Below are 18,207 nucleotides of genomic sequence, written 5' to 3' on the forward strand. Positions count from 1 at the left end.
TTTTAGGATCTGCTGTATGAGTATTTATTTCCATTGAAGGTAATTCCATTGTAGGTCTGTTGGCCTACATAAACAATTTGAGCAGTATCCAGGAACTTTCAAGTGATGTTCATGATCTTGGAGTTTTCAATCTTTGCCTTTTCCTATGAGAACAGTCCTTGAGCAAAGGAACAATGACTAAACTCCAGAAAGAATCCAGCCAAGTAGGGTAAAGGGAAAGCTGAAGATGAGGGTAGGGCAGGGGAAAGGATTCTCCCATTTGTGTAGGCCATTGTAACACCAACAGACCCCAAGCTGCAGAATTGAGGAGACCACAGAGCACAAAATTGGCAAAGGTCAAGTTTAGAAGTGAAGAGCCATTTTCTCACAACAATGCCTTTGCTATGAGTTTTACTAGACATAAGAAGTTTTGGTTAGGCTGTACTATATTTGAGCGAACCCACAGCACTAAGTCTGTAATGGGCAAAAATGTGGTTTTATATCACTGTGCAAGTGATACTGGATTTTTGCCAAAATATTCTCTTGTTGAATAAGGAGTCCTGCAGTTTCCTATTGAGACCTGCATTTGATGTTTCTCCACTGATCATGCATCTGTTGTACTTTTACTGGTGATCTTTTATGGGTGACTCAGGTTAATTTCTTTCAGCAAGTTTCTTGTAAGGATGTTATTATTAGTCCAATTTCTTCCAACTTTTCCTAAGAAGTAATAGTCCTTATATATGTTATATAATATATATGTTATTATATTATTTATACATATATATATATATACATATATATACATATATAGGTGTGTGTATAGATATAGAGTGTATGTGTGTGTGTGTGTGTGTGTGTGTGTGTGTGTGTGTGTGGTTTTTTTTGCACAGGTGATTTAATCCAGGGATGCTTAACCACTGAACCACATTCCCAGCCCTTAAATTTTTTTTTTTTTAATTTTGAGACAGGTTCTTGATAAGTTGCTTAGGGCCCCCTTAAGTTGCTGAGACTGGCTTTGAACTTGGGATCTAACTGCTTCAACCTCCTGTGACACTGGAATGTGCCACCATGCCCAGCTAAGATAAAATAACATTTGAATTTCATTTTAAATTAACTTATAAATGAGATTTGTGCAACTATTAGACATACACAACTTTTCAAATCTTAGAACAAGACTAGATACCATATTTTCTGTTCCATATTCATTTTCAGGAGGTACGTGATTTTCTTTTTTAAATCACAGCACCCATTGAAAATCCAGTGTCACAAAGTAAGATGTCATTGAAAGGAACGTAATGAGACCCACTCTTGAAACTGCATTGCCTTGAGCTAGTACTTCATGTGATGTGCTAGAGATGTTAAGTATTATGTGTCTCTTTAAAATTTTTCTATTTCCCTGGAAATTTTAAAATATTTCACAGCACCTGATGAGTTCACTGACTCACTCTTGCAATATGAATACACTTTATGACCCAGGAATTCCACTGATAGGTAAACAAATTAAGAAAGCTCAAATATTGAGGTAAGAAAGCAGCAATTATAAGGTGCTCATTATGGCATTGCAGAAATAGTTATGAAATGCAAAATAGTAGAATTTATAAATAAATTATTCAGTGTAGATTTATCTCAAAAGCATAAATTGAATAAATATAACAAGTAAGGAATGATACCTTGAATATGATACTACTTACAGAAAGCTTAACTGCCTAAGAAATAGGCATCACTGTATACACGTGTAGCAGAAGTGTTCAACGACATACATGAGAATAATAAGCACTGGTTTCATGCCTGTGTTAACTCTGGGGAAAAGAGGATGAATGTGAAGCTGGGGTATGCTCCTTAACCCTAGTTGTGGGATGTTTCTCTTGAAAAATGAAAATTGAAACCAACATGACCCAGTGGTAAGATATGATAAAGTTGAGTGATTGGTGCACAGGATTTGCTATTACATTCTCTATTTTTCTGGTATGTTTGAAATGATTCCCAGGTAAAAACGGTAAAACTAAAATAATAACAACAGACAAAAAAGGAAGGCTGCCACCTTTTTTAACCCTTTTTCTTAACATTGTCGTAATATTTATGCTCTTTGAGTCTAGAAACTCCACAAAGAAGTTAAAGCTAAGGAGATTATGTTTCATGTGAGCCCAAAAATGCTCTTTTTGTCCCTGATGAGCAGAGCTCTCCCTGTTTTCTTGTTGCCATGTCTTGAGCTGCCTTCCTCATCCATCCTTTTGCCATGATGTTCTGCCTTTACTTCAGTCCCTGAGCAATAGAGTCAGCCAGCTGTGGACGACCTGTGAAACCAGGAGCTCCAAATAAATCCTTCCTCCTCTAATTGTTCTGGTCAGGTCTTTTAGTCAGAGTGACAAAAAAGCTGATTAAAACACTATCATCATTGCAAAACCCAGCCACTTATCTCTTTATTCCTAGCGTTTGGAAATATTGCACATGAATCAAAGGGCTCATCCTGTCTTGAAATAGAAGAGGGTGGAGGGGTGGAGGATGGTCTCCTGTTTTGGGAGTCCCTGCCCCGTTAGTATTGGTTAAGTTTTACTCTGTGATGTGCTGGGACAAATGATTTAAACTTAAAGCTTCAACTTGAACTTCATTGAAAGACAAGAACAAAGAGGATCATAAATTGAAAAAGTACTGGTAACTACATTCACAGTGACTTCGTTTTCCTCACAACTGCTCCTCTGGGGAAGTTTCTTTTATCCATTTATTTTCTGCTTAAATGACCTTTGCTTCTCTGGGACCCCTCCCATCACCCTGGGCAATGAGGGTGGGACAGGAGGTCAGTACATTTGGAAATGCTAACACACCAGGGGAAATCACAGGATGGACTCTCCCACCAACATCACTTATGGCTGCAGCCACAGATAGCACCCTTGTCCCCAACCCATTTCCAGAGGTTTAGCATTTTCAAACCTCATATTTTGTAAAGTGAGGTCTTCATCCTTGTGTTTTCTAAAAGCTGACCTTGGTTTTCTGTGATGAATCAGGAAAATAATGTTGAAGGTGCATGACCCAACAGTCGTTGGGAGACCTCCTTCTACAGTATCTCTTGGAGTGGTGAGGCCAGTGAAGGATCAGGCAGAGTCTGAGAATGTGAGTGGGCAGCCCATGGAGAGGCAGCCTGGCCTCCTGACCCATTCACTCCTTCACTTTTTATTCCCTTTGCTGGGTCCCAGATTCTGGCTCTTCACTCTGTAGCTGCCCTAGTTTTAAAGCCAGTAGTAATAGGCTGGAGGCAAAAAGTTTTAGAACAAACTTGGACATGATCCAAAAAGAGAAAAGAAATGGAGACTTCACACATGGTGCTATTATTAGAGCCCTTTAAATGAAGGAAAGCCCCAAGTACCCACAGGCCCTGAACCTGCCTTCACAGGCCCTGGAGAGTTCGTCTGGCACCATGGTGGACAGCTATGCTCCCCAAACGACCTGTGCTGCTTCATCCCTCCCAACCTCCCTTTTCAGGTAGATGATGTCCAAGTGACTAAGGCCAACCAATGAGATGTGAGCAGAAGTGCCTCTGCCTTTGAGCCACATCTCTACACTGTCACTGCCCATAGGGTCCCTGGGCCACATGTGGCACCCTGCAGATCCATGTACATGGAGTACAAACCACTGGCTAAGATGCTTCTAAGGACCACTCTAGGAAGGTGGCTAGGGTTCCTAGTGACAGTAGCTGTCCCTCACCTGTCCCGCATGTCACACTGCACTCTGTCCAGCGGCCAAACTGCCAGAAGTACACCAGTTGCTCCACATCGTTGTCAAGGCCATCTTTCCGGATTGTGTACTCATACTTGATGCCTGGGTTAGTCACCTGGAATAGGAGCTAAAAGGCAAGAAAGGGATGACAAAACATGATGTCATGACTTTAGACTGCAAACCACAGTCAGGTCAAAACTCTATACAAAGGTCCATCATCTGAAAGTAGTTGAGAGAATACACACTGAAACGGATACCATTAAATGGACCTATATCTAGGTCCATATTTGTGTCTGTACCTCTACTTTCATACCTCCCTCTACCTCTGTCCATATCTATATAGTCTCCATTCCGTTATTTTTTGGTTGGATTTCCATTTGTGTAAATGGGGATGTCCAATCACATGGACATTACTGTGAGAGAATGTCAGGGAGTGTCCTTTCCAACAACCAGCTGAAAGGTCACTTGTGTCTTATATAATTATCAACTTTGTGAATACAGATAAGTGCCTTAGTTCCCTCATGTACTAAGTAATAATAGTACTTACTAATGGGGTTATGATGAGGGCTAAATGAGTAAATACACGTGAAGTTATTAGAACATGACACAAGATTAGCACTAAATAAATGTTAACTGTTATAATGCCCTTGCTGTTGTCTTTTGATGCTCCATCCTAACTCTCAGCTGGTTAGTTCCTTTAATGCATAGTAATTCTAGGATAAGAATGGTCATGGGTTTTAGCTAATGTGTGCTGCTCTTGGGATTGTCCCCTTCACTTCCTTGTCCTGTAGGCCATCCTACAGCACATTTGAAATAGATTCACCTTAAACTCAGAGGTGGTGAATTATTTGCTCCCTGGGGTTAAGATTCCCACATGTACATCTTTTTGCCCTCCTGACCAGGTCAGAAATAAAATCTGCTGACATTCATGGACCACAGCTGCCAACCCTGACCTCTAACTTTTGAATGTGGCTAGATTGACTGGCTGGAGTATCTGCTGTTCCCAGTCTGCCTTGCCTCTACCAGTACAGTCATGCCTTTTTCTTTTCTATAGTTCAACACCAAAATGAACGACAAGTCCTTGTGCCTCTGAAGAGCACATACTGCATCCTAACACCTCCATCCTCCTAGAGCTTCACAAAGGCAAACCCTCTGCCTGAGGACAAGCGTCTGCCAGCATGTACCTTCTTCCCCACTGCTGGGAAGCTACCTGGAGATTCATGTCACACTGACAATAGGCTGCAAGCTCTGTTACATATCTGACGAATAATTACCCTCAAGTAAACCAGCCTGGAAACAACTCAGACTTCCTAATGGGGGATTTGAGAGCCACTGGCATTTTGTTATGGGAGTTTTAGCAATTACTAAGCAATAAAGGATGAGACCCACAAATATATTGCTCCCCTCTCTCTTCTTTGCTAGAAGAAGTTTTAATGATTCTTATTTCATATGTCCCAACAAATACCTGGAAAAGGAAAAGAAGCTACACCGCATCCACATCTGCAGTTCCCTTCCCCTCTGCATTACCTGGATCCACACTGACTCGTTGGTGGGCCCAGGGGCCATCAGTTTCTCCAGGTCTCCTTTCCTGTCATACTGAAAGACCGTCCCTGCCAGCTTATAGTTCCCATTCCACTGGATAATAAATCCTCCATTCAGATAATATTTTTCTGGGTCTTCACTCCTGATGGCCAGGAAGTTTCCTGCTGCTTTGATTTCCATCACCCTTATGTCCCTCGCTCCTTTGGGAATGAGCCCGATGTCAACATAACCTGAGAATTGAAGAGATAATAGTTAAAAAGACACGCTAGCTTCCTGGCTGAACACAGCCTGTTTCTGACCCTTCATTTATCCTCCTCCCTGTGTCCCCATTCTCTTGTACCCTTGCAGGGTGTCCACTGGGATTGGCAGAAGCACCAGTTACTGAGAATTTTCAGGAGCTTTGCAACTCAATGTGTAAACAGTTTTGTGAGAAGAGGTAAAATAAATGCAGATTAGACACTGTAGCTTTTTTTTTTTTTTTTTTTTTTGGTGAATACAGCATCTATTTTTCTGTGATTTTATGTTGCTAATTCAAAATGTTACAACTCCCAGCCAGCTTTCTGCCAGCATTTCTCCCTCTGCCACTCCCTCCGCCACTTGTCACTGCTGTCAGATGAGTCTTCCTAAACATAGCATTGGATACATACTTCTCCTCCTCCCTATTGCCAGCAAGTTAAAAAAAAAAGTGTCTTACAAGTAATTTAATCCTGGCTTCTATTCATTAAGAAAATTCTGGAGGAAATCTTGCCTTGATTGCCACCTGGGTTGTTTGAATACATGCCCTGATGAGAAACTTAGTTCTGGGTACAGCCTTTGCTGTTGGACAATCCCATTCATTAGAAAGCCCCTCCCCTTCCCCCTAATGTCTTGCTAAAATAGGAATTTGTAGTTTATTCTCATGTGTTCTTATCCAGCCTCCTGAAAAAGCATATATGGATATATATCCACGTAGAGATGACCAACAGCTCTAACCACAGTCTTCTCCTCGCTTACTGGTTGTCATGGTGGGGGGCGCACTGGTGAAGAAGGAATTCGCACAGCAGTTTCCTCCATTTGCAGGCTCTACGCCAAGCACATCATGCTTCAGTGTGATTTAGCTTAAGAGACATCACTTCACAGAATGGAAAGAACCTGGACTTAGAGAAGGTTATATGAAAGGTGCCTTGGGGCACTGGAGTCAGAAGACTTGTCTTCTAGTCCCTACATCATGAATTAGCTCTGTGACTCTCAGTCATTCACTCAACTTCTCTGAACGTTGTTTTAACAAGGCAGGGGACTGAATGATGCCATTTGAGGGCTGTCTTCACTCTAATGTTCAACAATCTTATTCTCTTCTGAGCTGACTATTGTTTCTTTAACTTTTTCAAACAAAATGTGGTTTTAAGGCTCTGATCATCCCATTAATTTCCCCATATATATAACTAGTCTTTTTTAATTGGTGCATTATAATTATACATATGTTGTATGTATAATTATTTAATATTATAATTATATAATAGTGGGATCCATTATTCCATAATCATACATGCACACCACCTGATCAACCTCACTCTGCAATACCTTCCCATTCCCTCTCCTCCTCTCTCCCCCAATCTGCTTTCTCTTTTGCTTTTCCTTCTATTATTGTTATTATTTTTGCTGTTATTTTAATTAGTGTGTATATGTGTGATTCATTGTGTTTTATTCATACAAGGAAATAGCATAATTTGGTGGATTTCATTCTCCAGTACCTACCCTCCTCCCTTTCTCTGATCCCCTTCCTCTCTGCTATCAATCTTCCTTTCATTTTCACATACACAGGGTTTTTCAGCCTGACAAGTAAGACCTTCATCTCAGTCATCAGAAAGTGCTTGATTGCTCTTCTCCCTCAAATATGAAAGTAGTATGAGTCCTGGGAGTCAAACATTGGCCTGTTCAGCAGTAATGATTTGCTCAGAAACTGGATATAGGACATAACCTCAGCTTCATTTTTCAAATTGCAAGCTCTCATCCAGAGGAACAAAAGTATGAGTCTTGTAGTATTCAATTAAGTTTCATTTGGCTCCCACACACTTGCCTAAAACAGCTGATTAAAATGACTGATGCAAAACTACCTTGGGGAAGATATTTATCACATGTAATTGAAGCGAATGCAATTTTTAAAAAAATGCCTTTGGGGTGTTGCTATCTGTAACCATCTTCTGACAGGGTGTTGTAGCAGAACTCATGCAGGGAAATCAAATCACTTTAAATATTATACCTCCCACTTTGTTCCTAGCTTTAAAAGTGAGGGGAATGATATATAACAAACTATATTGTTATATTGCATGCATGTACAAATATGTACATTATACTTGTACATAATGAAACCCATCATTATGTACAAGTATAATGTATCAATAAAAATATAGAAAAATGCGTCGAAGAAAGAGATGGAGAAAAATGATACAAAAAGTTTATTTTTTTATTCTTCCATTTAGAGAATTTTAAAGTTGGAAATATTTATTGTGGGCAGATTGATTTTTCTACTAAAATAAAGCATTCAGCAAATATCAGTGCTGTATCTACATAGATTTTTAGATAGAAGAAGGATTGGTAAAAATAGTTCCAAAGAGTTAAGAATGATGAACATATTAATCAAGCAAAATCAATTTTCTTGCATCTTCTCTACTGTGAAACATTAGCCACTTCTGCCAGTATTGAAAGGAAAGGGAAAACACTAGGGGAAGAACAGTGTTACCTTAGATTAGGTAGAGGGAAGTGATGGGAGGGGAGGGGAGGAGATGTGCGGATAGGAAAGATAGTAGAATGAAACAGACATTATTACTTTATGTATATATGTGACTGCATGACCAATATGATTCTGCAACATGTACACTCAGAAAAATGAGAAATTATATCTCATCTATGTATAACATAGTGCATAAATGCATTCTACTCTCATGTATAACTAATTAAAAAATTTAAAAAATTTTAAAAGAAGCAGAATAAAACAACAGCAATAAAAAGAAGTTGGACTGACTTGCCCTTGACTTAGAGTTTTAGAATCAATTATTTCAAGAGAGGCCTTTCAGGGTAAGAGAATCCTGTTACACATGGTGAGCAAATATAACTGTCTTGCTAGAAGCCAGTGGAAAGGAAAGATAAGAGAAGGAACAGATACTAAGGCAGCTTCCTGTCCTAAATGCTTCTAGAACAAAGGATTACAGCCCTAAACCATGGAGAGTCTTTAGTCCTCTTGATAAGAAAATTCTCAAGCAGAGTGTCCAAGCATTCTCCCTCTCCTCTCACCCATTCCAACTTGAGGTTTCCTAGGAAACATGCAGCAGAACAGACTCCATTTTGGTTTTATGACAGCTATGTCCCCTCTTATCATTATGAACCTGGATTCTTTCTGGAATGTTGTCTTATGTGATGCTCATCCTTTCTATATGCACTGCCTTAGTCCAGACCTCATCCCCTAAACTTGGATTCATATTTTAGCTCCTAGCACTGGGTTCTCCCATGCCAGGTAATTTTGTATGTTGCCAGGGAACTCATCTCTCTAGCACTGACCCTCTCATTTTAGTCACCCACCTAAAATAAAGGAGTGGTCTCTCCTCTCTCTGAAATTAACAGCAAACACATTGAACCTCATGGTATTGTACAGGAGCTACTTTTGAGTCTTGAAGCATATAATTTCTTCCGAAAATGTCTCCTCTTCCCACTGGCCAGTCCTGTGCAGACCTTCCACGCTCCTGCCACAGCTCCTCCTCTTGCCTACTCTATTTCCTCAGAGTTTAGAAGGCCAGGGATGCAGACACCTTGCCCTACAAGAGTCTGTTTTGTAGCATGTTTCCCAGGAAACCTCATGTAACATTATGGGATTAGGCAGGTGGCTGTAACAGAACCTGTGAATGTTGTCAGTTCATAACTATGTGCATTTTATCTTCCAACCAGCAGATTAGTGCAGACCAGGCCACTGTTACTTTTACTCCATTCCAAGAATTTCCTTTTCTAAAGCTGCAGATTCTATAGAACAGGGATTTTCTCTGTTCTTTTTTTGTTTTCTAAATTGCAGATTACTATTACTATTACTTTTGTAGTGCTGTGATTGAACCCACAGTGTTCTGCATGCTAAGAAAGTGCTCTACCGTGGGGCCATATCCCTAGCTCCCATTTTTTTCTTTAATATCCTTAACTATGAAAATGAACGATATGTATGTTGTTTCAGGAAGAGGAAACTGAATTAAGTATCATGCCAAGAGAGTTATGACTCTATTATGCGCAACAAATCTGCTAAATATATTTGTGATTTTGTTTATATCCATATTATTAAAGATGAGTTTTGCATGGTAACTGTTCTAGTGACATAAAAAGGTTCTGAGATGAATGTCTAAGCTCATTCTAGTTATGATCAGAGTAAGGAGGTAGAAATTGAGGCTGGTAGTTTAGGCACTGAGTTAAGTAGTCTAGTTAGCCATATGAGAGTTCCCAGGAACTCAGATAATGGGTCCCTGATTCTCAGTAACTGGCAAAGCCGTGTGAACAAGACCAGCTTAGCTTAGTGATCACAGGATCCAGCAAGAGCAAAGTCCAGAGAAGCTCACTAAGGCCAGAGAAGCAGGCCACAGTGGTGGTTTTAAGAAGTCCAAGATGCCAAAACATGTCAGGAAAGAGCTACCTGATGTCTAACACCAAAGCAGATAAGTAATACAGAACCCAGGGGTGTAAGCAGCAGGAAACAAACCAAGACTGAGGAAACTGGACTACAAAGGGTCCATGTCTAGGCCAAAAATACGGCCATGAGAGATCAGGATAAAGGTTACAGATCTGAGAAATAAGCCCACTGCGTTCTTGGAAAAACCAAGCCTAAGGTCCATCAACTTCCTTCTGAACAGGCTCCTTGTTTAATTCCTGCCTAAGGGTCAAGTTTCAGAGCAGAGTCTTGGGTCAGTGACTTCAACGGTATAAGACAAAGAAGGCAGTGGGGAGAGTCCTCCAGGCCAACTGCACAATAGATCCTCAATTAACATTTTTTAATCAATGAGTGAGTGAATGACAGGCAGGTGTTGATATCTCTATATAGGATACTGTATTCTGGGTCCAAGTTCTTGCATTTCTGGATACTTTTAATCACAGTAACCATGGAACTATGCCTGATACCATTTACTTTTTTCCCCAATATTAGAAAATGAAAGCTGTTATGGGGAGCCTACTTTAGGAGGCTTATGTTTCTCAAGTATGGTACTAATTAAAGAGAACTATGGTACCATCAGGTGCATGGCCTCAAATCTATTAAACAGATATCTACAGAGAAAGAAGCTCTGTTGAGACATCCATGAAGGCCAGGGAGACAGACACCTTCACCTTCAAAACTCTGCCCAATTTCAACTCTCAGATATCCACAGATATGATCAGTCTTGAGGCTATCAGAAGAGAGACAATTAAAAAAAAATTCTCACTCAGGGTCAGAAGGAGCCTCAGAAGCTGAGGTCCAAGGGTTAACTTTCCAAGGCCAATGGTCATTTAGAATAGTACCTGCTCACTTGCCTGCCAGCCTATTTTAATTCCACATCATATTTTTTTTCGTAGAGCACCCATAAGAAATAAATCAAAGAATTTGTCTAATATTTCATGCCTTCATAGTCCAGGGCAATAGGGACCCTCCATTCCTAAGGTCTCCTGAGAGAAGGAGGAGGAGGGGGAGGAGGAGCAGTGTTTGACCTCCAAGGGCACTTTAATTGCAGACGTTTTCACTTATATTTCTTTTTAAATGACTCTGTTAAAAAGAGCTGTGGGCCAAAGTAAGTATTAAAGGAAAAGAACACAGGGAGAAGCCATGGATCAATCTGGCCATGCAGGGTTTGAAGGATTGTTGAATTATTCTGAGAAATTTACCATGCATTTCCATGATTTCCCAGTGCCAGTCTCCACCTGTTCTCTAGCTTCACTATTCCTGGTATTGCCTGATGGTTGCTTATTTCCCCCAGAAAAAAACACACTGGGTTCTCTTGTGGCCACAGGAGTGAACAGATAGTGAGACTCTGAGGATCTGATGCATAAGCACTGGACTATCAAAGCCATGTCCAAACAATCACAATCCCCTGTGTGACTGGCTGCAAAATCATACTTGTTCTGGAAATAATCCACCACAAGTCACAGATACCTGAGAGCAAAGGCCATGTTCTTTTGACCAGGGAGATAAGAGTTAAAACATCAAGTTCCTGAAACAATCCACTGCCACCCACCACAGAAACCACAGTTGGGAGAGGAGAGATGACAACAGAATATTTTCGGACATGCGTTACAGGAGCAATGATATCAATTTATGGCTTTGGGCCACAGTAGGGAAGGGACCCTGACCCAAAAGGCTGGCTTGTGTTTCCAAGGAGTAACAACACCAGAGCCAAACTGTAGGCAGGACATCAAGGAGGAAAAGTTCTTTCTCAGATATTCCCTTAACATAACTGTAGAATAGTTAATGATTTTTTTCTCCTTTATTACCAAAGGAATATGAAATCAGTCTTTTTAAACTTAAATTTATATGAGTACTTATTGAATACTTACTGTAGATTCAGACAAGTAGTTTGGAATTGAGAAGGGTAATGCAAATACTAAATGACAATTCTGCTCTCAGTTAACGGCATTAGAGAGAAAATTAAACATAAGGTGAAATAAGGCAGCAGTACAAGACAGCATGTAAACAAAAAGAGGGAATTATATACAGGATGTCTTCAAAGAGGGGAACTAAGTTCCCTTTTTTTTTACTTTGGACTTCACGTTAATTAACTATTCCAATGCAATCTAGTTGCATTTCCCAAAATTTTACCTCACTTCTTGGTGTCATTTAAATAGTGGGCTGGGGATAGCCAGGATTTTATGGTGATATAGCCTCACTAAGCACAGAGCAAAGGTAGGATCTGGCAAATGTCCTGTGGGCCTATGGAGTCAAGACTTCCTTAGTGGATGCTGCAGAATCCAGAATAAAAATTCGATTTTCACAGTGTGCTGGGGTGGCAGGGTCAGAGAGATCTGAGGAACACGTTGAGGCATAAACAGTTGAAGGCTGACACCATTCCCTGTGTGCCAAGAACCATCAGAATCCCTGTGGGTAGCAAATGGGTAAAGGAGAACGGAAAGCATGAAGGGGCACAGAGGAGTCAAATACTCAGCTGTGGGGCTGTGGCCAGAGGCTCCGAGACTTCCAAATGAGTGCAGGGTGGGAGAGCAAGATGTTACTTGTCTCTTTTTCTCTTCCCCAAGAGACTAGGAAAGAGGTTAAAAAAAAAACCCACAATTTTCTAAGTGACTCAAAGGTTAAATGGAAAATATTCAGGGATGACAACTCTGGTTTTCAAAGGAGTTACCATAATGTTAGGAGCACAGCATATCAGAGGCCCAAGAAAGAATCTCTATGGATAAATAAAAATGAGGTTAAATGCAGAAATATGTTTTCTTTTTTTTTTTTTGCAACAGGGATTGAACCCAGGGGCACTGGTCCACTGAGCCACATTCCCAGCCCTATTTTGTATTTTATTTAGAAACAGGGTCTCACTGAGTTGCTTAATGCCTCACCATTGCTGAGCTGGCTTTGAACTCTTGATCCTCCAGCCTCAGCTTCCCGAGCCGCTGGGATTATGCATGTGTGCCACCATGCCTGGCTCAGAAATATGTTTTTAAGTGAGTTTTTAAATTTATAATTTAAGGAAATAAGGCCATATTTAAATAATGGAAAACTTGTATAAAACACCTTCGCAAAAATCAAAAGATGTTAGCCATCATAGGGTGCTTAACCATGAGCTTAAAACATATTAAGTTATTAAATTCACATAAACATATTATTAAATTTACATCCCTAGCAAGTAAACTGAAGGATACCTCTCATCCAAAATAAAGCTATCAATCAAAAACAGGAAATAAAATCTTTCAGTTCTAATTCTAAAAGAGAAGGATCTGAATTGCATTTAAAAATTTAAACTTGGGCTGGGGATGTGGCTCAAGCGGTAGCGCGCTCGCCTGGCATGCGTGCGACCCGGGTTCGATCCTCAGCACCACATACCAACAAAGATGTTGTGTCCGCCGAGAAAACAAATATTAAAAATTCTCTCTCTCTCTCTCTCTCTCTCTCTCTCTCTCTCTCTCTCTCTCTCTCTCTCTCTCTCCCCCCTCTCTCACTCTCTTTAAAAAAAAAATAAAAATAAAAATTTAAACTTAGTAGTTCAGTAGTCAACAATTAAGATACAGGAATAGAATTTAAACAAATTTATGTTTACTGGGGAGCAAGATGCCACATCATCAAATGAAGAACACACTGGATACTCTTGGGATCCTCCTTGGTAAGTTAAGTTCATGGCATCGTCTCTAGGTAGCAGACACTGCCTCTCTCCCTCAGGCCCGCCTGCTTGTGGAGCTTGCTGGACTCTCTATTTCCAACATTGACATCTCCACAAAATCCAGAGATTTAACAACCTAATCCCCACCCCAGACAGCCTGGACCATGACAGGTGGGACTGGTGATTCTCACCCATTTACCCTTCCGATGGGAAAACTCAGGATGTGCAAGTTCTCCACCGGCTTCTGACACAACGGCAACAGCTCAATGATACATCCTTTCTCAGCTTTCTCCCTTTCACTTCTCAACTCCTTACTGGTATTTCCCAGGACATCCTATTTCCCAAATAATTATTTGTTCCTGAATTCTTGTCTCAGGGTACATCTGGGGAAGCTCAAATAAGAAACCCTGAGTTGTCTCCAAGTCTAACCTATTTCCTTCTCCCAAGAAACCCACACCCAAGCTGGGGTTCATTGATGGGGCCAAAGGACATGAGAACTATTTTCACTGAAAGCAAACCTGCAGAGTCACAGCTGATTTGGGGTGAGGGTGGATTATCAGAAGTCAAAAGCTGGTAAAAGAAGAAATCGTGTAAATGATAGTTACAGGGAAAGAATAATGAAGTAAGGGTTTAAAAAAAAAGAAGAGAAAAGAAAGGGTGGGGGAGAAGAGTTAGAAGAGTTGTGCTGAGAGCCATAGGGAACACAGAGTGGATCCCCTTTACCCACTTACAAGGAGCAATTGAGTATCAGGGAGAGCTGAAGCAACCCTACTTTGCTTCTCCTTCGGCCTTAAAGGTATCTCAATTCTTCTGCCTTTGGACCTGTTGCTGGCTTCTCTGCTGCTGTCCCCGGCAGAACCTGCCTGGTCTGCTTTCTTCTTGACCAGTTTTGGTTTCTTTTCTCCCTTAGTTCTTGGTCTGTTTGATGCCATTGACCTTCAGCCCTGATCCTCCTGTGATGCCTATTTCCAGAGATCACACTCTCATGTCTGTTCCCATGATCCGCCAGCAAGCCCTTCTATGTCTGTCTGTCTGTCTGTCTGTCTGTCTGTCTGTCTCTCTCTCTCTCTCTCTCTCTCTCTATCTCTATGTCTCTGTGATGCCTTCTGTATTTTCTTAGCAATCAACCACCCCTCTTAAAACTGCCCAGGAGCTCTTTCTCCTTTGTACTGAGGGCTAGAGTCTATTTCAAATTCTTTTGAAAAGTATAAGCTATTTTTTTTTTAAATATACAAAACCTAGGAATCTGTCAATTATTTTTGTGGCCTCTGTCCCCAGTCTCCTGCCACTTCAATTATTTATTTGTTTATTACCAGATCCTTCTTTCTGCTTGAACATCTTCCTTACAGTCTGGCAGGCAGAGCCGTCTCCCAGACAAACACCACAGCGATCCTCCGTGGCATTGGAATCGATCTCGTAGTCACAGCCAACCATCTGAAGGAAGAGAAGTCAGGATGAATAACACTGGCAGGAGACACAGAGCTGCCAAGACCTTTGACTTCTTTTCCCCTTTGGTTCTTCATAAACCTGTGTAGCTTTGCAAGGGTACAAAGACAGATGCTTGTTTTCTTCTCCTGATGGAGGTCAGAGGAGGAACCAAATCATTTACCAGTGATAAAGCAAATGGTTAAGTAAGGACAGCCATCCCTCCATACTGGCAGCAGATATCAAAATTTGCAGATGCTTAAGTCCTTTATATAAAAGATATAGCATTTGCATAATACCTACATATATCCATGTACTTCAAATCATCTCTAGGTTACTCACAATATCTAATACCAATGTAAATGCTATATAAAAATTATTATACTGTATTGTTTAGGGAATAATAACAAGAAAAAAGTCTGTATGTTCAATATAGCCACAGTCTTTTTTTTCCAAAAGTTCTCCATTTGAGGTGGGTCGATTCCATGAATATGGAACCTGTGGATACAGAAGGTGACCATCCTTGTTTAGAAGAGAGAGAGGCATACACTGAGTGAGGTCTCTAATTTTTCCTGGGTCAAAGGCAGAACTGAACACAGTTCCAAAAACCTAACTACAAAAACGTCTTGGAATTGGAGTCGGTGGAGCAGCAAGTCTTCACAAGTGCAAACCTTATACTCCCTCCTCTCCACCAAGATTTCCCAGAGGTGATGTAATGACTCCATCTGCAACTTGGTTCTTTAAGGACAGTGAGTTAATCAGCCATCATCAGGAGGAATGAGGCTTAATGATGAGAAGATGCCAGTCCCAGGAGGGAGGAAATCTTAGGCTCATCATTAGACCCTCTGGATCTTCCCATGACCCCAGCTCCAGTGCACTTTAAACTTGGCCACAGCCAGCCATCCTGATCTCCCTCACTCCAGCTGCAGAGGAGGAACAACCAGTTCTTCCTGGACCAAGATGAATTTTGTTTCTATGCTGTGGACACAATCCATTCTCAGTGTTCTGCCCAACAGTTCTCCTGAACCATCATCTTTCCCTTTAGTCTGTCACCAGGGTTGAGTCTTTTTCATTTTGAAAAGCCCTGCCTATAGAAGGGGAGTAATGAAACCTGGGGTGTCCTGTAGCACAGGTTGCAAATAATCGTGACACTTAGACGGAAAGTCACGAAGCACATGGGAGCATCAATTGAACTTATCTGCTGCTTGCTTTCTTCCACAGCTGCATGGGGAAAGCTGCGCCGTAGCCCTTGATACATAATTGTGCCCCAGTAGGTTCTTTTTCTTCTCAAGAATCATTTTTTTTTCTAATTTTAAAGTCACCTCAATCTTCTGAAAGGGAGATTAGTCGGAGACTTCATACTCTCTACCAGCTAAACAGAATTAATGCCCACTGACAGAAAATAGCTCAATTCCTGAGGTTAACTATCTCTAATTTCCTGTAGGCACAAAGATTGTGCTGCTTGACCCAATCAGGGAAGAAAATAAAGTACTAAGAGATTTTTTTTTAAATATCAAAACTTAATCAAATGAAAAGGAAAAAAAAAATTCCAGACACATGCCTGGAGTGGTTAGAAGTAAAATGCCAGCCCTTCACCGGTGATAAGTTGATGTCAAGTTTGAGCATCCTCTAATAAGCTGACCTTTACAAATCATATTCCCAATGACTTTCATACCTTTCCTGACTTGGAGTGAGCCAGGGAAACTGACTCTGAGATATATTAATTTTAAAGTGTTTTCTTTAATCTCTACCAAGGAAGAATAGATTAAAACATAAAGAATAAAGGCAGGCATACAAAAAGACAAAAAAAGAACATCCCATAGAATCCACATCTTTCTTTTCTCTCTCTTTTTCTTTTATTGGTTCTTTTTAGTGACGCATGTCAGTAGAATCCATTTTGACATGATTATACAAGCATGGAGTATATCTTGTTCTAAGACCCCAGGACCTCTCCTTCCTCTTTCCTCTATTGATCTTTCTGCCATTTGCCCTTAGTTATTTTTTAAAATTAATTTCTTGTGGATGTACATAAGGTGAGATTCACTATTGTGTATTTACATGTGTACACAGGAAAGTCATGTCAGGCTCATTCCACTGTCTTTCCTTTTCTCATCCCTCTTCCTTCCTTTCTCTATCTACTGCACTTAACCATGTCTTTCTCCCTGAGTTCCTCCAGCAATATTATCCTGCACAACTGGGAGGCAAGGGTCGGGGGAAGGAGCCATGCACATGTCCTCAACATGCTATGCCAATGCTCATTGAATGGATTCTGGTGGAAATCTCACCCAATTTGTTTTCCCAGTCAGCTGTGCATAGTGCAACCAAAAGTGAATTAAGTATATAATGGAAGGTCTGTGAAGGTGTAAACCAGTTCTCCCTGTTGCATGTGAAACATTAGGAAATCTCAGGAGCAAAGAACTAGATTTCACTCTTCTCTTTCAGAGCATGCACTGGCAATAAGGCCACAACCGAATGGTCTTTCTGTCTTCTGTGGAATTAGGGGTGGCTCTGCTGCTGCTGCTGCCAAATGTGAATAATGACTTCAGCTTAGCTCTTCTCTGATGTGACTCTGGGGATCGGACAGCCCCACAATGGGGAGTGGATAAGTTATATCAATTTCTTTGAATTCTCTCTCTCTGCTTGAGAGTCAACATTGTTTTGTTTTGCAATTCTCAAGGGATTGAACTGAAATAGCAACTAGCCCCATGAACTAATCCACCTGGAATGTCATCCTTTCTAAGTTCCTCAGCAAAGATAGACACTGGAAGGATGCCTAGTTCTATGGTGAGATTTATTCCCAGCCAATGAAACTTTTAAGTGTGAAAACAGGTCAGAACTATGCTTAGTTGGAAAAAACAGGTAAATGCCATTTAGTGAATGGAACAGTAGCATAAGGCTTTCTTCACCACATTTTTTTTTCGAAGTTGGTACTTGTCCTAGATTAAACTGTGTCCTCCAGAAAGATATTTCAAAGTCCTTAGTACCTGTGAATGTGATTTTATTTGGAGACAGGATCTTTGCAGATATCATCAAATCAGGGTACTAATTGATTGTCACTAGGAAGTCATACTCGATTAGATTAAGGTGATTCTAAATCAAATAACTGGTGTCCTTTAAAGAAAGAGATTTAGAGACAGAGACACACAGAGGGAATATGGCTATTGTAAAGACGAAGAAAGGTATAAACTGGAGTGAGGTAACACAAGTCGGGAATGACAAAGATTGTCAGAAACCACCAGAAGCTAGGAAGATTTGA

General features: G+C 40.6%; 1 protein-coding gene across 2 annotated transcripts in view; it reads right to left on the reverse strand.

Annotated features, from left to right (window-relative positions):
- The window catches only part of ADAMTS12 (ADAM metallopeptidase with thrombospondin type 1 motif 12), a 328,239-nt gene that overhangs the window by 84,564 nt on the left and 225,468 nt on the right, over window positions 1-18,207 (reverse strand). For both annotated transcript variants that reach the window (XM_081287375.1, XM_081287376.1), the window contains 3 exons: window positions 14,840-14,960; window positions 5,218-5,462; window positions 3,679-3,817 (listed from right to left, as the gene is read on the reverse strand). In XM_081287375.1, the coding sequence (XP_081143501.1) occupies window positions 3,679-3,817; window positions 5,218-5,462; window positions 14,840-14,960 (505 nt within the window). The remainder of the gene's footprint in view (window positions 1-3,678; window positions 3,818-5,217; window positions 5,463-14,839; window positions 14,961-18,207) is intronic.

This window comes from Spermophilus citellus, assembly GCF_964194105.1.
Source record: "Spermophilus citellus genome assembly, chromosome: 1".
Lineage (NCBI taxonomy): Eukaryota > Metazoa > Chordata > Mammalia > Rodentia > Sciuridae > Spermophilus > Spermophilus citellus.